The sequence below is a fragment of the Anneissia japonica genome, unplaced genomic scaffold, assembly GCF_011630105.1.
Source record: "Anneissia japonica isolate Jap-2015-1 unplaced genomic scaffold, ASM1163010v1 scaffold493_len2256704_cov171, whole genome shotgun sequence".
Classification (NCBI taxonomy): domain Eukaryota; kingdom Metazoa; phylum Echinodermata; class Crinoidea; order Comatulida; family Comatulidae; genus Anneissia; species Anneissia japonica.
In genome coordinates, this window is record NW_022727062.1 from 1,906,798 (window position 1) to 1,928,046 (window position 21,249).

Consider the following 21,249-nt stretch of genomic DNA (forward strand, 5'->3'; position numbering starts at 1 on the left):
AAAAGTAAATCAAAGAACCAAAGGACTGGTCGAAACTTTTTTTTAAAGTAAACTAGTGTTCATAATAGCCCACATGACTCGTTGCTGTAATTTCGTTGTTTCAACGCCTTTTATATAATTTCAAGAACACACGTGGGTTTATGGTGATATATATATTATATATATATATATTATATATACATATATATATATATAGGCCTATATATACAGTGTATATAGTTTTCCCTCAGCAGTAGCCTACAGTATACGATTCTCATGCCGCCTAATCATTAACAAATATTTAAACTAATATTTATATCAGAATATTGTGATTTATTCAAACCTACAAAATACTAAAAGTTTAGAAGGCAAGTTGGGCATATTATTACAGTACTTCTCTCATTGATGGAAACTGTGAAAACATTTGGTTTCATCCCGGTGTGTATACCAACGTTGGCAACGAAAGATGTGCTTGTGAACACAGTCTAAATTCAGCCAAGTGAAAAACAAATATAATCATTATATAAAACTACAAAATATTAATAAAATTAGTCATTAATTAAAAATGCATGGTAATTGAGAGAAAAAAGGCCTATTGTCATATGACAGCTGGCAACGCTTTTAAAACTTCCAATGTAATTAAATAACAACATAGGCCTATAGAATAATTACTAATTATTGCTAACAGTGGCGAAGACATCATTAGCAACATCAACATTACCTAAAACCACAATAACAATAATACTGCATCAACTGCAATAACAGCAATAACAATATTAATAATATTAAAACAACACAAAAAATCATCAAAAAGTTTGTTTCACTTACATGATTGTTCCTTTGAAAATTCAAAACGACTGTTGTATTTCGTAGAATATCTGAGAAATGACTGTAATCCAAATTTCGGCCATGCCACACCATATTATTATGGTTAACTGCTATAATACTTGTACAGAAACTGAAAAGAACAGAAACTGTTTAGAACCAATTTTAGAGTTTTGTATCGCAGGGTCAAGGAAATTCTGGCAACATATGTTTTGTCACAATCAAAACATCACTGGCCAATTCTCAAAGACAAGAAAGATTTATGGGTTCTTTTTAGTGCATATGAGCCAGATGTGTACACCGGACCTCCGGTTTTAAGTCATTGTCCGAGAAGGCTAACACTGGGCTAGGAATGGTTTGAATCAGCACTGATGTATATTTTATAGCAGCACCCCTTTTAACCGATCGGCTATGTGATTCGCCAAATTTAAGATGCTGATAATGTCAAGGTGGAAAAAAAAATAAAGCACTTGGTATTCAGTTATTGTTCACAAGACTGTTTGAACACTTACGCAGTTGCTTCATAAATAAGGTTCATTGCGAATATTTCTCCTACGCTGATGTCAAGCCAGTTCGCGATGCCTCGTATTTCACCTGCGTATGGATCTGGCATATATTTGTTTAGCTGCGATCCAATCAAGTCCACCAGTGGGAATGCCTGTTTTGGTAATATTATACTTTGGAAGAAAAAACAAATTATATTTTGATCAATCAATCAATGAGTCAACCCATACGGGAAGTATAGGTTCCTCTTGGAGGAAAATATATTTTGCGAAAAAAAAAAAGAAAAAAAAAAACTGGATTTGTAAGATTTTGAATCAGTAAGGCTTTTCATTGGGCAATAAAATGTGTTTTTTTTTTTTTTTTTTTTTTTTTTTTGCCTACTGGAGTCCAAAAATAATTCAGGGGGCGCTGGTCTATAGACTAAGGTGATAACCAACTTCAGCTCTACGAAAACATCAATAATATTTACTGGAAAATATACAGTGAAAATACAATCGAGTAACACAGCTTTATTTACCAATTAAATAGAGAACATAAGATCCATATCTGATCTACGAGTATGTTCACGGTAATCAAATACTCAGACGAAATACATTTCCATATAGTATCAGCCTACGATTTAAAATTTTCCGCCTGTATGGTTATGGCCAGTTGCTAATGGTAACCATTGGTAAGCAAAGGAACGGTTAAAACACGGAAAAGGTAGACAGTGTTTCTAAAGGCCGATCAAATGCCAGCTGACAATAACCGAGCATACTGCAAAGAAGAGGAACTATGTATAACAAACATTATTCGACCTGAAAATATTATTGCAACTGGGGAATGCACATTATTAATAAATAGAAAGGAACATAAAGAAACAGTTACATAGCACATGGTTAAAAAAAATATTAAAATATTTCGAGGTTTCGTTCCCTCTAAATAATATTTCGTTCCCTCGAAATAATATTTCGTTCCCTCGAAATAGCTATTTCGTTCCCTCGAAATAATTTAATATCGTTGCTAACCATGTCCCTTTAGGGGCTCCGTAGAAATGAGTCAAAATTCATCCGAATTCGTATGCGCGCATGGTACGTAAGTTAACCAAATATTTGTTTGAAAACCTTCCTATTCCAACAGTTAGCAAAGGAACGCCGATATATGTTAAAGTAGACCAGGTGTCGAAAGTGGTGCAGAAGTTGGCACAAGCGGTCTCGTGTCCAGTCCCGAAAGTACGTCAAATTCAGAGGGCAGCGATAGTGAAAATGATGAATATGAAAATCATAACCCTAACGAAAATAGAGAAAACGTCACAGAGAGTGACCGAATCGGGAAAAAAAAATTATTCCTATGATTATGTATAGTAATTTTTTCTTTTTAATTCCCTTGTAAATATAACAATTTCAGTCTTTCCTTTGTTTGACTGCTGTTATATATTTTAATGTTTTATGATTGTGCAATAAATACCTTAATGAATAAAAAAAATTAAGACAATGTCGAGTGTGAGCAAAGAAAAGTAACTGATTTTTTCAGCTCATCCACACTTCCCTTACAAAAGAAGTACACGAAAGCAAAGCGGGAGAAAATCAGATGCAAAACAAAAAGCCTAAACAACTACCACCTCCAAGTAATCGAGGGAAGAATCTTACGGAAGGAAACAAAAAAGGGATTCAAAAAAAAAAATTAAGAAAAATAAAAATGTACATCGTAAGTACTTGTACAGTTTTTTAGGTCATCCAATAGCAGAGGTGTGTCAATTTGTTTAATGTCGATGTTAATCTAGAAATTATCAACTGCAAGTATATTGATGATGACTGTCGACTAATCATTATCAATTTTAACCTTAATGATAAGATATTCAATCATATTAATGTTTACGCAACAAATAATTACAAAGGTGAACAATCTTCTTTAAAGAAAATTAACGCCCTCTGCAAAACAGATAATTTTATGTTATTATAGGTAGGGACATTAGGTGTGTTTTTGAACGTAGTAAAAATTATGTAAAAAAAATGTTGATAGGTATGATAGATTACCGGGTATGATAGATTAGCACGAGAACAAATATTTTAAAATTAAAAGAGAATGAAATTTAAGCATTAAAAATATAATTTAAAATACAAAAAAAAATGATATAAAGGTTCCACTTTGGAAACTTATTAAATTAAAATCAAGGATTTTTCATGTAGATATGGCATTGAACAAAAAAATTAAATTAGACAAAAATGTATTAAATAATGAACGAAATAGAATTTCTAAGGAAATAATTAGAGGGGGAATATAAAGTTTATACAGAATCATTGCTTGAAAAGAAAAAAAAAACAATAGATTTAACATATTTATACCGATGACGCCTATGGTGCAAAATCCTGTTTACGTATAAAATTGTTTGAAAATGAGGAAAAAATATAATAGATTTTCCTAAACCTCGAACAAAATAATACTAAAAAGAAACATATTAAATCAGTTTTTAAAAATACTGAAAAATACCAATCTGATTCAAATGAAATTTTAATGGAACAAATCAAGTTTTTCCAAAATTTGTTTTCATTGAAAAACATAATAAATGGAATTTTGCACAATACCTTAATAATACTCGTGTTAATGTTCTTTCGAAAGAGCATATAAGGAAATTCAAATTATTGTATGCGGCAAGGCTTTAAATTGTCCATTTACAAACGGCCAGCTTACTGATTCACAAAGGAGAGGGGTAGTTTCTTTACTGTATAAACGACGTGGTAAAAGGGAAGACCTTAGAAATTGGAGGCCAAGAAAGAAATGACGTAAACTTTTGTGAATAAAGAATGGTATCGTGTAACAGTACTCAAAATACTCCCCCCCCCCCCCCCCCCCCAAAAAAAAATAAATAAAAATGTATATTATCGATACCGTACAGAACTAATATTTATTTAGGCCCTACTATTACAATAATGTGTAGATACTGTATAATGATACTGTGTATGAACTATAATATTGTTTTCAATTTCATTTCATTTATTTTGTCATTAGGAAAACATACAACGAGGACACGAGAAAATACAGAAAAATAGACAGTAATCATAGCAATTGTTCAAACCCGACGGGATATACCGAAAAGCGAAACAAATCACTGCCGAGAGGTTCTCCAGGCTTAAAAACAATACATGAAAACACTTAAAATATACGGAAATATAGTAAATATATGTAAATTAAAACTATATATCCTAATTCATTAAGTACAATGAAAGATTTGCAAACAATAATTAGGAACAAAAAATGTTTAAAAATTGCTCTATTTTGAAAACCTTAAATTTAAAAATGGTAACCATTAAAAGACTTAAGATTTTTTTTTTAATGATCCAAATCGAATTCGTAACGAATATCAATAGGTAATAATGTGTCATAAATATGAAAACAATAAAACCAGATGATTAAAGATGGGTTATCCCCACAAGAGAGAGAGAGAAAAAAATCCTTAAATCTTGGGTGTAGCTTCTTTGTATTGGCCCAGCTTTTACAAATTCATGATTTTCAGCAAAACATAACAGTTGGAAAATGTTGCTCTACCGTGCTTACTCAAAAGTTTAAGGTCAATCGAATTTACGTGTTTTGTCAAGATGCTTTGGGATGCCGTAAAGGTGTGTTACGGCAGTAGTGCGACGTCATTGTTAAGATTTGTCACAACGTAATACTTCAAAGTATGTACAAAAAAATGTTTATTTGCCGATGACTGCTTTTGCACATTTTTGCATTCAATGATTTCCTCAGAAGCATTTGGTACAGGCATTTTAAATCTGCGGACGATACTATTTTGCACAGTTTGCAAACTGTACAGAGTCTAGTAGAGTTTCAAATTGTGCAAAAAAATCATTGTATGCAGCTTGCAAATAGTGCAAGGAGCGTGTGCAATATGCAAATTGAGCCAACGGCAATGTACTTCTTTATTGAGGAAAGACATTTAGCCTTGACATCATAAAGACACAAATATTAATATAAAACAAATGGGATAAGAAACATACAGCAGAGATAAACGTTTATTTATAAGAACGCATTTTATAAGAACATTAAGCTGGCTGGAATTACCAAAAAATTAAAAACGAAATACGAAATTTAGGCTGAGGTAAAATTTCAAATGAGGAAAATAAATAAATAAATAGATAGATAGTAAAACCAACATCTTATCTGCACTTTCAGTAGGAGTTACTATATAATACCCTCTATAATACAGTACAGATACTGCTGTACGATAATAATTTTCTACGTTTGTTAAGTGTGTAAACTATGAACAAAGAACATTTTTGAGTCTGAAATCGACCAAAAAAAAAAAAAAAATAAATAAGACGACTGAGCCTGGGAAAAATTTTACAGGTTCTTTTTCTTTTTTAAGTGTAACAATGGGAGGTCCTACAACAACAAGATTTGCAAATGTGGAGGAAACACATTTAGCTTTGACATTATATTAAACATTCTATCCGGCATGTCAACAAATCCTTTGAGTCAATATTATAGTGTTGACAACTGACAATAGGCCGATTAAGCATCTGGAAATACCAGTACAAAAACAAATATGGGGGTTTTTTTTTTCCTTATATAAATCCAACTCTTGTTACTGATCGAATGGACTGAACTTTAAATACAATTCTGGTGATTTGTTTCAGTTTTTTGACAAGGCATCCAATTAAAAGGTCGTAGATCGCATCCGCTGTCATGCTCTCGCCAGCTGTTTTTGTGTATACTTTATGCAGCAGAGCGTCCGAGGTAGGCAGGGTGATTGTTTCGCGAACCTACCGCATTCTTCTTTACTTTTATCCCGTCCACCAATGCCATTAACTCTCATGACAATGCATTTTAATTCATTCACAATTAATAGACCTGAGATACGTCAACATCTCCGTCAGAATAATTTTTTAACAAGTTTGAAATAATTCCAATAAAATATTATATTTCACAAGTGTCAATACTAGCAACGGAATATCATGTCGGCCGTGTTGATGTCTGATAACAGAACCTTAATCGAGTTTAGCAGTGTTACCAGACTAATGTTTCCGGGCCTACTATAATATATTAGACCAATCGCAAAATTCAACACAACAAATTTCTTTTCCTTTATTTTTGTTTGGATTTTATAAATACATACACTAATACATACACTAAAAAGAATCGAAAAGAAACACTATGTTTAGGTGCAAACACATGCTACAGTATGTCAGTGGAGGTGTACATGTGTACACCACTAAGATTTTGTGTAGTTATTTTAAAATTAAGAAAGCATTAATAGTAAACAAATTAAATCAAAAATATAACTATAGAAATTGCACTAGAAGTATATATACTTTTTAACATTATAAGCAGACTATTCATGAACTAAAATTCAAACTAAAATATTCAATGGAATAATATAATTTATACTTTTTTACAAATACCACTGTAACAGCAGGAATAGGCCTATATTATGAATAATTCAGAAATCGATAAATAACTTATGTGTAGGCTACAGTACACTTGATTTTTCACATCTGGAAACTAACTGCAAGAAGAAAAGAACATTGTTCCTCAAAACTTTCATACAAAACTACATACTGTACTAAGAAAACATGCTAAAATAATATTCAAATTAACTGTAATTAAGTTTCTCAAACAATAACAATACATAATAACCATACTGAAAATAATACAATGAAAAGTAATATGATTAGTCAAGTATCGCAAAAAAGACAAAATAATAAAATTAATAAGTCTAAAACACACCTCACCACCCCCCCCCCCCCACAAAAAAAAAAAAAAAAAAAGAAAACTCTAAAAAATACAGAACCCTTTAAATATTCCAAACATCATAAATAAACCATTAGTGCGTACATCGGCGTTCCATACTGTGGCTGTTTCTTATAAGACGCGACCCGAAATGAAATTTCAAACTTCTCATCAGGTAAAACGGAAATTCCGTATAGTTAGGCCTATGCTACGGAAATTTGCCTAATTACGGAATAGACAAAAATATTACGGAAATTTATAGGCTTAGACCCTTAAATATAGCTCTAATGTCCACAACAAATGAGTTTTCCATCATCAGGATCTTTGTTTACATAATTGTCCCTAGACAATTTTGATACTGGGCTTAATTACTGATAAATTATTTTGAAAACTAAGAAAGAGTGAAAATGAATCTTCATCCTGTCCCATTTGTTTGAAATTCCACATCGAATTACAGAAAATAGGGTCAAAAAGACGACCGGGCCAATTTTCAGGACGACGGACCTGATCGTCCTGAAAAGTGACCCATGAATCTTCATTCTGTCTAGTTTCTTTGCAATTCCACAGCTGTACTGCAACTTAATGGGCTACGAAAATTTTTCATTTTCTACAGAGAAATCTGAAGACAGTTACGGAAATGCATTTTACACTTGACAAAACCGAAATTTTATAACAAACACAAAGTTTGTTTGACTTAATCCAGGCAAACATAATCAAAAGTTTACTTACGAAAGGGCATCTCTGATCATTTGCTTCAAGTTATCCTTGTCGTAATGACGAAGTATTGACACCCATCGTTGCTCATCGGGAAGATCCAAATCGAAGTTATACCTCGGCGGAGCATCGTAGCTCGGACGCGAACTTTTCGTCATATTAGGCAGAAGAGGTGGAGAAGTGATGAGAAGCGATGACGATTTGATAATGTAACTGTGAATACATGTTTGTGTGGATGTAAAAACTGCTAGAAACAGAATTTTTGTCTTCCAAGCCTCCATGATTTCGAAGGAATCTGAGAATTTATAGGCCTATACGAACTGTTTGACGTGACAGTACTTCACTGACATGTAGGCCTAATCTTATTGTTATGTCGTAGCCGCCTTAATGAAGCTTTGTCACATTACATATTGTTATGGGTAATCGTTACATGATCACGTGTGTACCACTAATCACATGACCACTGTGTTAACCGGGGCTCTTACACCTATATTTTAAAACATTGAATTGCCCATTCGGGCCAGCGGTAACAACCCAACCAGTGCAAAAAATATTATTTTTATTAGCACTATTGTTATAAATCACTGCAATCGATAGTAAGTTCTTGTGCATCGCAGTAATCAGTTTAGAATTGTAAAAAAAATTAAAGAGGTTCATTAAACTCCACCGGAAAACATATAGTCCTATTTAGAGCTGATTTTTGATAAATTTTGTAAACTTTATGCCAAGAGAGTTTGGAAAAAGAGATCAGAAATCAAACATGTTCAATCCTTATTTTAAATTAAGTTCTGAATTGCTGAACATTGTGTATTTTTTTATGTAGCTAATCATAATTGTTATTTACTTGGAGACAGGAGAAAGCTCTTTAAACTTTCTTGGATTCCAAGGGCTACCTGCTCTCTCATTTCTGTGGCTTACTTTTGTTTTTAGTTAATAGTTCATATGTGTTTATATGTATATTTTTTATGCATATTTCTCCCTTTTATGTATTTGTTTACTTAAGTTTGTACCTTTACGAACGCACCGATTGTCATCGAGTGCCACCGATCTAAAGGTGTAAGTTCAAATAAGTAAATAAATATTATATAATGTTAGTTTCTAGGCAACTGTAGATAGGCGTTCCAGGTACAGTAAGTGAATTATATTAGAAAAAAGTCTGAATGTATGTATTTAATAGAAATATTGATATGCTATTTATATGGAAAATATATATAAGAATAATACTTTCCTTCATTTCGAACTATTTCTCTGGAATGAGATGAATAATTATAAGGGGGGGGGGTGTAGAGGAGGAAAAATACGAGGATTGACTAAAGTTGTTTAGGGCTCCCCTGTTGGGTTCAGAGGCATGAGAAGCTCCGACAAAGTAGCATTTTGAGGCCGTATTTCGTAGATATCTGAAACCCATAATTCGTGAATCTATTTATAATTATTTCTATTAATTAGGTCTAGGTGCTGTTAGGCCCTGGTATTCTATCGGTCGAAACTTAAGTTAGTTAGAGTCAACAAGTTATTTTGCAGGGTCGCCAGGTGTTTAATGTTGTCGGTGACTGGTAATATAAGGTGTCATGTCTTCCTTTCTTTGTGCAAGTGAACTGTTTGCGAAGTATCGTTTCCTGAATTAGTCTTTTTTCCATTAAGTAAAACTATGTAGAGGTAAAAAATATGTCTACTCATAATACAAGCAAGTATATGCAATGATAACATTTTTAGGTTTGATCTGCTATGTAATAGGCCTATTTAGCTGAAAAGACTACCTATCTTTATGCAAATGTTCTTTATTGACAATTTTGTAAACAAAATTGAAGAGGCGTTTGTCGACTGGATGGTAACTAATTAAATTCTAGGTGTTCTGGGTGGGGGTCACTCCTCCTTCATTGGCCCAGAGTAATGTTTTCAAACAGGCCAGCATAATTTGCTTCGGGGTCCAAATTTGGCCCGCGGACTGAATATTAAAGACCAGGGTATATACTGTTAACAAGCTTTAAATTATTTATTTTTTGGTGGTTAGAAGACAGAATCCCAAGGTCCATCAAGCAGACCAAGTCAATCAGACTCTAGATGTTGTAAGGGGAGGACAAAAAGAAACCATCTCTACCACGGAAATTGAGATGAAAGAGAAATGTGGTATGATATTTTAAAAATAAAACAAATACTATTCACAGTATGCTTATTGCTTTGTGAACACTAAATGTGCATTTTTATTAAACTCAAAATATTTTGTTATGTAAAATATGATGTATTATATTTACAGAGCATTTTATTTGGAAGATTTTGTTTTCATTAATATTGTTCTTTTTGGTATTTCAATAGACTCCAGCGGGGCACTCCACTGGTAGGCAAAAGATTCATCCAGTATAGGTCATGCACGGGAAATTAGGATACTGGTCACCTTTTTTTTCTGTTGTGTTAAAAATATGTTTTCAGCGTTTCAGCCGTCGCAATGTAAACATTGAATGGGGTCTATAAACATGAGGTAAGTCTACTTCTTGTGTTGTAAACATCACAAATCTCGTTGGAAATAAAAGAAATCTGTAATTTAATTATACTTCACCAAATGTATACTGTTACAAATTACATTGGCATTGAAAGACTTATTTAATGCTCAGGAACGCAGTGATGGCATTCCGTACACACAAATGAATTAACATTTTATAAAGTTTTCACAATTAATAGGTTTTAGAGATTCAATAAATAAGGCAACAAAACAAAATGCTAGCCTACTTTTTCGATGTCGGACTTTGGGAGGCTTTTCACCCGGACCTCACCAGAGGTTTTTTCTCGGACCCTGCCAGTGGCCTTACCGGCCCAGGCACCAACTCTAGGCTCGCTTCGCTAGCAAATACACAACTTCCATCGAATATGACTTACGGGCCTAGTTTGTAAACACACTACAATATTTAAGACTGTACAAGCGATAGATCTAAAATTAAACCTCGTAACCAGAACTACCAAAAACCTCTCAAGATTTGTTTTAAATATTAGCTCTACCAAGTTTGATATATCAGTCCATTAAGAAAGAAAAAACTTTATCATAGACATATTAAGATTGTAATATTGCAGAGTCTTGATACCAGAGACCCGTGGTAGAAGCCCATTGTTAATCATTGACGTAAACACAACTAAATGGAGGTTATTCTAGATACATCGTCAATAATTGGTACAGTACTTGATTTTGCATAATCGACAGTTAATAAACCAGAACATGGCTTATAAAAATACTTTTCGAAGTTCAAGTCATACAGACTCCCTGTACCGCAACATTTTTTTCTATGTTGTTTGTTTTGTCCACTGGTTTTCGTCAATAGCCTTCTTTAAAAAAAAGTCATGTACAGTACATTATACACCGACTTTTGTGCCGCCAATTTCCGTCTATGTATTGTTCAGATCACTGTGATTCGTTAATAGCTTTCTTTAGTTTACATGAGTAATAAAAAGTTACAAAAATACATTTAGATATTCCTATGCGTATATAGGTCTACTCTGTCAATCCAGAAAACGTTTTGTATTTTCAGAAAAGTAATATGTCGAGAATGGAAGCGTACGATAGGTTTTTATACTGTGATTAATTACAATGATAAAGCGACCCACAAAAGATAACTTACGACTGTTAAACTGACGACATGTCCACACGTCACAGGTCATAACCGCTGGCATAGGCCTAGTACTATAATTTGAAATTGCCAAAAAAAAAAGAAAGAAAGAAATTTTCAAATAGGAACTCGGCGGAGATTATCTTTGGCCCGTAAGATCAATTATAACAATAATTTGGCCCTTTAAACAAATTAATTAACAACCAGGACTATTAAATAAACTGTAGATCGGAGCGCATTTATTATAATACTGTAGTTGTTGTCAACCTGACAATGATGACTAAAATTTCCACCTCTAAAGATTTGTGCGATTCGCCGTTTGCTTGAATTAATAGATCAAGGTTATTGACGTCCGCCTTCTAAAATATATTCCACTCCAACTGTCTGCTATAAAGTGTTCTTCTTTTGTACTATATTTATTATCTTATTGGAGTTGACGGTGATCTGAGTTGGATTTTGGTTCGAGCTAGTTTGGTTCAACTCCAAGTTGGCTTGGTCTCAGTTAGGTATGGTTCGTATTAATCTGATCCCAGTCCGAGTTGGTTTATGGCCGAGTTGGCAAATACAGTACTGCCTGTTATTTTATTATTTTTCCAAATTAAGCAAACTGAATGTCTCTTCCTCCTGATGTACAACCTGAAACACAATTTCCAATAATTACGCATCGTTTGTATAACATAATACATTATATATCGTATATAATTTATATAGCATTAGGCCTATAATATATCAATATGTAGACTTAGATTAATTATTTGGGTTTTTTTTAAATATTTTAAGTAGTAGTTACAATAAATAATTATATTTGTTTTGCTTAATAGTCTATACTACGCCTAAAAACAGCCTCTTCTGGATCGTATTGTAGTAAGACGTAATGACATCTACATCGGAACATAAAATGTCATTAATATACCCTAGTAAATATGGTTCAAAAGATACCAAAATATACATTTAACGTGCACGAAGTTAACATGTCTTTAGTGTGCAGTTTTGCATTTCGCCTTCTAGTAGAAACACAAGGAAAGCAGCTATGGAGCCGAATAAAAAAGAAAACAAAAAAAAAAACAAACATAGATTTCTTTTGGTGCATCACTTCGTTTCAACAGCCATTAAAGGCCAAACAAAACGGAATTATAACTTTTATGACTACATGTATTAATCCCTAATCATATTTAATAACTCTAGAATACGGGTAGGACTAGTAACTTACATCACGGCGCATTTGTAACTGTAAGAATTTGTTTCGTTGTAAACATTGCACATCTCCATCGTCTTCGAACTTGACTACTGCCATCGACCGAGATACTCCAAGAAAAGCTAGGCCCATGGAACCGAGGACATGTAGAATGACAGCTCTTTTCCATACAGTTTCTGGATAAATGTAGACATCACTCAAATTCAAAATTCCTCTCCATATATTCATTGTAGAAAATGAAAATGATATATTTAGAAACTGATAAAGAAATAACTTCAAGTAGAAAGAGTTGTCGATCTGATCAAAAGAAACCCGCATAATCATTGCTCTAATTGGAAGCTGGATTAAATACGTCACATAACCATAAATAACACATACTGTTGCAGATAGTTTAATATTGTCAGGAAACAGAAGTTCATCTTCACAAGTAAAAGCAGTCCACCAAACAGCAGCGTACGATGTGTTTATAAATCCATACGATACGATAATATCTATAACGTATATCATAAAACATTTAAATGTATTCCTACATGTACATGCTTGTGATTGGAGACGGGAATGGAACACATGAAATGGTTCAGTTTGCTTGTCTTGAGATATTCTTCCCGGAGGAAATATCAAGTTGGAAACATTTCGAGACACAATTAACACAACAAGACTTAAAAGCCCTACAATTGGTTTTAAAACCAGAGAGGTTTCTATATTTAAATCTAATATGCCCCAAATTCCTCGCCAAATACAAACCACAACAACGGCCGCCACATAGTAGTATAGTTTGGTGATAACAACGGTTTTATTTGATTGTTCAATATTGGCAACTTGGTCCAGGCGGTCAGCAGTAGAGTTGCATGTGACCATATACAACAGAGCAACAAATATCTGTAACATCAGACTGAGGTTAGACTGTACTGGTAAGAGCAACAAGTCAAATAATAACCATGCACCATGAAAGAAAAACGCACACAATGGAGTAATAATGAAACTAGTAAGACCAACATCACCTACCAAATATCCCACATCTTCACATAAAAATCCCATTGCCGATATAAAATAATCCGAGTTTATCCCAACAGTTTGTTTTCTGCTATTAAAACATAGGTTCGATTGTAGTTCTTTTGCAAACAGAAACAGATGGTTTTACGAGAATTATTTACATAATAACTCTCTACTCTATTTATTATCTTCCATTAAGGAGATGAACAAAGCAAAGTGCTCCTGTATTTAAAAAAAAATATCACTGAATAAAATACGATTCATTCTCGTTTGTAACGCGATCAATATAGTAATATACTCACGACATAATGTTCAAGCATGCTGTGTTGTAATTCAAGAAAGTTCGCAATCCTGCAGGCGACATGACCAGAAAGGATTAAAAACGTACAGAACTAAAAGGTCAGAATGTTGGGCACACATTCATGAAGCCACTTAAAAATACGAAAAAGACAGGCTATCTTGCTTGCAGGATTCTAAATGCCCCAAGAAAGGAAAACGCACACAATGGAGTAAATGATGAAACTAGTAAGTCCAACATCAAGTTACCAAATATCCAACGTCTGCACGTAAAAACTCAAATGCTTACATTAAAATTATCCGAAAATCTTTTGTGTTTATTCCAACTGTTTGATTTAGCTATGACAAATGTTCGATGGTAGTTCTTTTTAAAACAGAAACAGATGATTTTACGAAGAAGTATTTCCAACTACAGTATTAAATAATCAACTGTATATAATCTTCCAATCAAGTGATGAACGAAGAACAAAATAATCACTGAATAAAATACGATTCATTCATATCACGTTTGTAACGAGAACAATAAAGTTTGATTCACGAAATACCAGCATGCTGTACAGTAGTAGTTAAAGAAATTACACAGCCCTGGGAATATGACCAAAAAGGATTAAAAGCGAACAAAAGGTCAGAATTTATGTCGAGAAATATGATCTGAGTAAACAAAATTGAGGATGGTTAGGGCACATTCTCAAGAAGGTAATCTAAAGATTAAAATAATGGCTATCTTGCTTGCTATGCTATATTGGTGCAAAAAAAAGTGGGAACACCTTCTATAACATTAAATAGATTGAAGAAACAGCGAAGCATTCAATAGTTGGAAGACAAATAATGAGTGATAGCAAAAATTGTGTAAAGTGGGTGATTGCCGTAAATACCTTATGCGCCACTGCATAATAATTAAATCATACCAGCAAAAAAAAAATGATTATGTATTTTATTATCACTATAATTGTAATCTAAACATTATAATAATTCATATTTAATATTTGTAGAATACTTAAATTTGAATATTACTATAATCGTAAATAAAATGCAATGGCAATACGAGTGGAGCAAACGTTTGTAAATGCATTTCAGAAAAATGCAGACCATGCACAATTAATAAAAGTTACTTAGCAATAGCGGTACTTGCTTGCTTAAATTCAATTATAAATACAATATTTACATAGGCCTACATCAAATACAGATGCTGTCGTTAACGATCTCGTAATATTCATACGTATTGTCCGATGATGTGTAAATATATTGAATATCAAAATTAACATCGATACTCATGCTCATAAAACTGTCAAAATTAAATTGATGATAATGATAATATGATGATAAATCAAAAATGTTTATATAAATCATGATGGACTCTATACTGTCTTGCGGTAATGCTACTGTCTCTTATACACATCTAGATGTGTATAAGAGACAGGTGTAGCGATTCTATGAAAACCAGGCTTAACATGTTTTTAACATAATCTAAATTACACACACTGAGCCTACAAGAAGAATAATATAAACAGATTTTAAACAAAGAATTAAAACAAAATATCTAACCTATAATTATTTTATAAAATAAATTGTCCTATGGTATATTACACATTCTATAAATACAATGTTTGCATTAAAAATCAACTGAAAGAAATGTTAATTGCAACAAATTAAGAAAACTGAAGTATATTTCAATAAAAATTAAATTGCCATAATATTGGGAAAATTACACCATTAAGTTTCTGATAGAACTTGACAACCTAAAATGCATAAAAAGAACACAATTTACATAACTCATAACTTGAAAGCGAACTAAAAAAATAAAATTCAGCACCTAAATACAATACAGTGTACATGAAGAAATATTTTTCAATAACAACTATAACACGTTTCAGCCAGGCTCTGGAGAATAAACATTTGTGTTGAACAAATAATCATTTTAAGACACAAAAAGGGTGTTTGACGAAAAACTCGAGAACGGTAATAATGAGATACAGTTTATTATCTTACTTTAAAACAGGGAAGGTGGAAAGTGGATGGTTACGCTCCTTTTTCCCCCGTTTTTTTTAATCTTCAACAGTCTCTCAAATTGTTTTTACGCTGGTTGACCAAATGGCGGTCCAATTATATTTCACTAAATTCAACCTACTACCACTGCAACCAGTTAAATGGCACTTAAAAGTTAAAAAAAAAAAAACAAACAAACAAACAAAAAAAACACCACTATTTTAAAGAGTGATACGGGATGCGAGGAACGCACTGATGCAAATTTTTGAGGATATTGCATTTGCACACTCCGAATCTGACAGCTGATATAAGCCGGAGTGGGTCAGTTGAATAGCCTGATGGTTAAAGATGCTTGTCGTTCCAACCCATAGTCCTAGATTAAATTTCCGTCACGGTAACATGATTTCATCTCACGACCAAAACAATTCCACTCCCCAAGACTCATAATGTAATGGTGGTTTGTGACGAGATTGCCGCTTTGAACAGTTTGGTATACTCTTGGTCCTGTGCTTGAAGCTGATTAAAAAAAGGAATATTACCTATGATTTTGTCTCTTTTATGATATTGTAATTGTCATGATACTGTATTCGTCAGTAATTAGGGACAGCGGTGGCCACCACTGATTAGGGAGCGATCCTACAGTATCATTGAATTGTTACATGTCAGATGTAACAATGGATTTGCATACCACGAACATTTAGTGGGAAAATTAACGTCATTATTGTTCCCTCGCCTTTTTGCGGTGTATTTTCTCTATAGTTTCTTTCAAATCAATTAGTCCGCTTTCAAGATCTCCAATACTACATATAAGGTCGAAATTGTTCCGAATATTTGTAACACCTTATAATTTAATCCTTCTGCTTTTTGTGTAATTTATGCATTTTCTTTTGAACATGGAAGTACAAAATAATACCAGCAGGTCTTCGTAACGTTTCAAGTTGGCCTACGCGTGGTCAATGCTATAAATTGTTGATTTGTGTCTTAAGTCGGGTCAAATTTTATGATGAATATGCTTTCAATTTAACAGTAATTTAAATACACTGTCATTTTGTTGGATTATTATATTTTATTGTATTTATTTATTGGTCTCCCTCTAATGAAAGACCCCTCCAATTAAAGACCACCTCCTATTAAAGACCAACCTGTGGACCAACCATGGACCAACTGTTTCTGTTGCCATTAATTATAAATTTAGTACAGTTCAGTATAGGCCTACTTCATTTTAAATAAGCCCACCTTAATAACAAAATCCAAACGCGTTGATGACGATAAAGATTATTCGAATGATTGATATTACCATTTAAAAGGAAAGTGCATAGTGCATGCGTTTCAAAATTGTTTTTCAAAGTTAGTTATTCCTATGCAATTTGCTGAAGTTTTTGTTTGGTTTTGTGTGAAGCGAGTTCCATCAGCCATGGCCGGTCATTTGAGCAAAAAAGGCTTGAGGCTGTTGTAGTGTACGTAGGCCACTGTGTTCTGTGGGGATCGGAAAGCGGGCTGTTTGTGAAGTGTATAATTTCATGAACAGTAGGGCCTATATAATAATGTTAATTAATTATTACTTTATCATATATATTGGGGGTGGAGGAACCCCTTATAACAATGTTGAATTAAGGGGCCTTTGAATATACCCATCACCGTTTATGTAGGCCCATATTAGTTTATGGGAATATTTTAAAACATGTGGGTTGCCCAAAAAAGCTGAACACCACCATTCGCTCATTTTATGGATAATGTCATTACTTTAGGGACTCCCTCAATAACAAGTAACAGTGAAAATTCTAAATACCGTATTTATATTCGAATAAACGCCCTGCTTTGAATAAATTGACCCCTCGAATAAATGCCCCGTCTACAGACTCATTTTGAATAAACGCCTCCCTCAAATAAACGCCTTGCCCCTCAAATAAACGCCGCAAGGCGTTCATTTTTCTTCTTTGAATAAATGATTTTAAACAAATACCGTATAATCGAAGCAATATCATTCTAACCACACTTTATTTTAATGTTCTACTCCAACTACATTTTTTCTAACCTTGTTGCAAATGAATAAGTCTTCACGCAATAAAACATTTTGACGGTAAGAATGTGTTGTAGATCCACATTTAGGCCTACAGTGAAATTAAGGAGCGTTTATTTGAGTAAATACATGTCTTTACACAGAAAAAAAAAATTGAATAAACGCCTCCCTAAAATAAACGCCCCCTTTAAAACCCTTCTCAGCAATAAACGACCCGGGTCGTTTATTCAAATAAATACGGTAAATGGCTTATGTGATTTTAACGGTTAAAATTAATCAAATGATTGCTGGTGCCGCTGGTTTTGTTAATTACGTTACAAGGATTATAGACTTTTGTGACAATAGAAACAAAGAAACAGGTAGTTGTAAATGTACTGGTACTTACACGTGTAAAAATATATCGCCAAGGTGTTTTAGATTGTGGTATTTACTCACACAATGTCTATTATTAAATGATTTTAACAACACAGCTAATTATCGATGACCTCCAACCACAACAACTCTTTATATAATGGCCTGGAAATGCTACACATAAAAACCTAAAGGTCCACTGATTAATCTCAGATAAGATAGTATAATACATACTCCAAGTACACGCCATCGTGTCGCCGTCAGTTTGTTTATAGAATTGATTACAGTATTACACGTAAATAGTTTTAGTACAGCAATCCCTAAGTAGCTTTCTTAACATATTTTTCTTAAGATTAGTAGATATCAATTTCTTATTGTAAACCCTATCCAGAGGTGACGGAACTATGGGGTGCTGTGTTATGGAGAGTAATGTGTGACCGGAAATTATCTGCAGTCAGTTGGTTGTTACCATGCGCCAGTGATGTTGGAGTATATAGTACAGCAATTTGAAACTATTATGTAGGCCTAATGAATGAATAAAGTTCGGAGTTTGTCGGGTAGTGAAATGATTATTTTATGTCAATGTTACATGAACACCTGGGAAGGAAGGTGCAATCACGTTGTTACCTAGCAAACGTCTGTACTTAGCCTGGGTTCCAGGCCCTAATTTTAGGTTACTCACTCTTTATTGCACTTAGTGCGCACCATACCTAATTTAATTGGCGTCCCATACTCAATTTCTTTTTTATCGAATCTAACTTTAAATTAACTTTCTCGTTGGTGGCGCTGTCCAGAATGAGAAAAATAATAACAAATAAGAGACTTGTGGCAAGTCTAGTCTGTACTGTATGGGGGAGGGGCTGCTGATGTACTGTGTAGCGGGGGACGATGAGGCATAAGACTAGGCCTAACTAAGACAGTGAAATTATATGTGATAGAAAGTACACTTTCGGAAGAAATAAATTAAAATAAGAAAAAAAAATAACTAAGAATAATTCATTTGCAGAGGTACCTTATTTAAGTATTATATAATGCTAAAAATGCGGCTCTTGTAGCCCTCGCTTGGGCAAGGCATTCATGAGCAAAGCAGTGGTGTTTGTTTATCCATGAAAAAAGCACGCCAGGAAAGTTTGCCTTACCAGGAAAAGGTGACATATCTAGCTTATGACGTATGCATGCTAACTAATGTGTGACGTCAACAAAAAATGAATATTTTCTATATAACCAAAATATTAATAACTACAAAGTTTCTGCCGGGCGTAAATTCCCTTAATATGAATGAAGGGTTGCTCAATCTCCTTGCCATAAAAATTACAACTCCCACTGATGTCTTAGTCGAGAAATACGGGTAGCTGAAGTTTTTCTCGCAAATCTGACTACAAAACCATATCCAAATTTCATGTTCCACTTTTGACCCCGAGTTGTGCTTCGCACTCGCCGCTGAGGGCGGCGTTCCGGGAACACTGCGTCAAGAATTATATTAATTACTTTTGTAAAGGGGAACATTTTTTTACACCTACAAAGACAGAATGCGTAAAATCATCGCAAGATTATGCTTGGGAACCTATTATGGAACTTTGGCGCGTTTTTTGGGACTTGCATGCGTGTGCATGGGTTGGATATTACGCTTTATTAGCTGAAGAACAATAAAATGTATGCATGGTCGGATGAAGTTGACCAAAACAAATTAAATCTAAATGAGCATTATCTATGATACTATAGGCCTACTGCATGAATTTCAAAACCCACATACATATTTTTAACTAATTATGAGTAAATTACCAAGCAAAAATAAAATGTAGCAAATCAGTATCAAATAAAAAAAGATAGTGAAAAATATAAAAATGTAAAATTTAATGGAAAAGAAAGGACCTCAATGTTGAGAAAATGTCCATACTCTTTATCTCCATATTTTATTCATTGACTCCGTAAAACGGTAGTGGCTATCGGCACTGCCGCAGTGCCGATTTGGCACTGCCGCAGTGCCAAAAAAAGCTGCTGTTTTCTATCGGCACTGCCGCAGTGCCAAAAAGTTGCTGTTTTCTATCGGCACTGCCACAGTGCGAAAAGCTGCTGTTAATTAATCGAATCGATGTTTTTATCGATAAATGACATTGGTGTAATTCATAATTCATAATTTTATTTCACTCAAAACGTAATGAGACTGGTTAGGCAAAAACATGTCCCTGTAGGCTACAAGATGCCTACCAGGTAAACAATGATAATGTTAATGGCAAAGACATAATAATAATAATAATAATAATAATAATAATAATAATAATAATAATAATAATAATAATAATACAGATAATAATAATAATAATAAATAAATAATAAAAAGTAAATGATAATAATAATAAAATGTAAATGATAATAATAATGAATGAAGATCATTCATTCAATTTTATGCACATATGCATATTCATGTTTTCAATGTTAATCTGGTTGATAAATAATATATATATAAAAAAATTAAGAATAAAAGTGCTCGAATAGTGCTTTAGTGAATAATTAATATTATAATGTTAATTAATATTAATATATAATGTGATTAATGAGATGATTGTTGATTAAGTTATAGAAATATAATAGGTAGGCCTATATACCATTATTAATGATTCAGCATATTACATCAACAATACGTCGTAATGTAAAATTTCTTTGGTTTAATAATAATAATAATAATAATTAGCAATAATCAGCATATTAAATAAAATTACGTCCGTGCAAAACCTGCTTTTCAATAAAAACATTATCTATTTGATTCTGTTTTAAAAAATAATCTTATATATTATAAGTTTATTTTCTGCGATAATTGTATCCACATATGCATATTAATGTTTTCAATGTTAATATGGTTGATAAATAATATATATAAAAAAATAAATAATAATAATAATAATAATAATAATAATAATAATATTAATAAAGGTGCTCGAATAATGCTTTAGTGAATAATTAATAATACTTCAATAATGCTTCAATAGGCCAATTTACGATAGTGCGATTAATGAGATAATTGTTGATTAATTTATAGAAATATAATAGGTAGGCCTATATACCATTAATAATGATTCAGCATA

General features: G+C 33.0%; 2 protein-coding genes across 3 annotated transcripts in view; both read right to left on the bottom strand.

The window, feature by feature from the left end:
* LOC117113498 (N-acylethanolamine-hydrolyzing acid amidase-like) overlaps positions 1-8,838 on the bottom strand; it is a 15,145-nt gene extending 6,307 nt beyond the window's left edge. The window contains exons 1-4 of one of the 2 annotated variants that reach the window (XM_033256848.1): positions 7,747-8,838; positions 1,317-1,481; positions 808-937; positions 80-464 (exon numbers count right to left, since the gene is read on the bottom strand). In XM_033256848.1, the coding sequence (XP_033112739.1) occupies positions 333-464; positions 808-937; positions 1,317-1,481; positions 7,747-8,012 (693 nt within the window). In that variant the 5' untranslated portion in view covers positions 8,013-8,838 and the 3' untranslated portion in view covers positions 80-332. Of the gene's footprint in view, positions 1-79; positions 465-807; positions 938-1,316; positions 1,482-7,746 lie in introns of those variants that run through there. The other variant, XM_033256849.1, reaches the window with a different exon arrangement.
* A 1,070-nt stretch (positions 8,839-9,908) lies between these two features.
* LOC117113486 lies at positions 9,909-14,278 on the bottom strand. The gene is made up of 2 exons (XM_033256825.1): positions 12,535-14,278; positions 9,909-11,960 (listed from the first exon to the last, which is right to left on the bottom strand). Exons 1-2 carry the CDS (start codon positions 13,555-13,557, stop codon positions 11,910-11,912), a joined length of 1,074 nt encoding a protein of 357 aa, XP_033112716.1. The 5' UTR covers positions 13,558-14,278; the 3' UTR covers positions 9,909-11,909.
* Between the last annotated feature and the right edge of the window lie 6,971 nt (positions 14,279-21,249).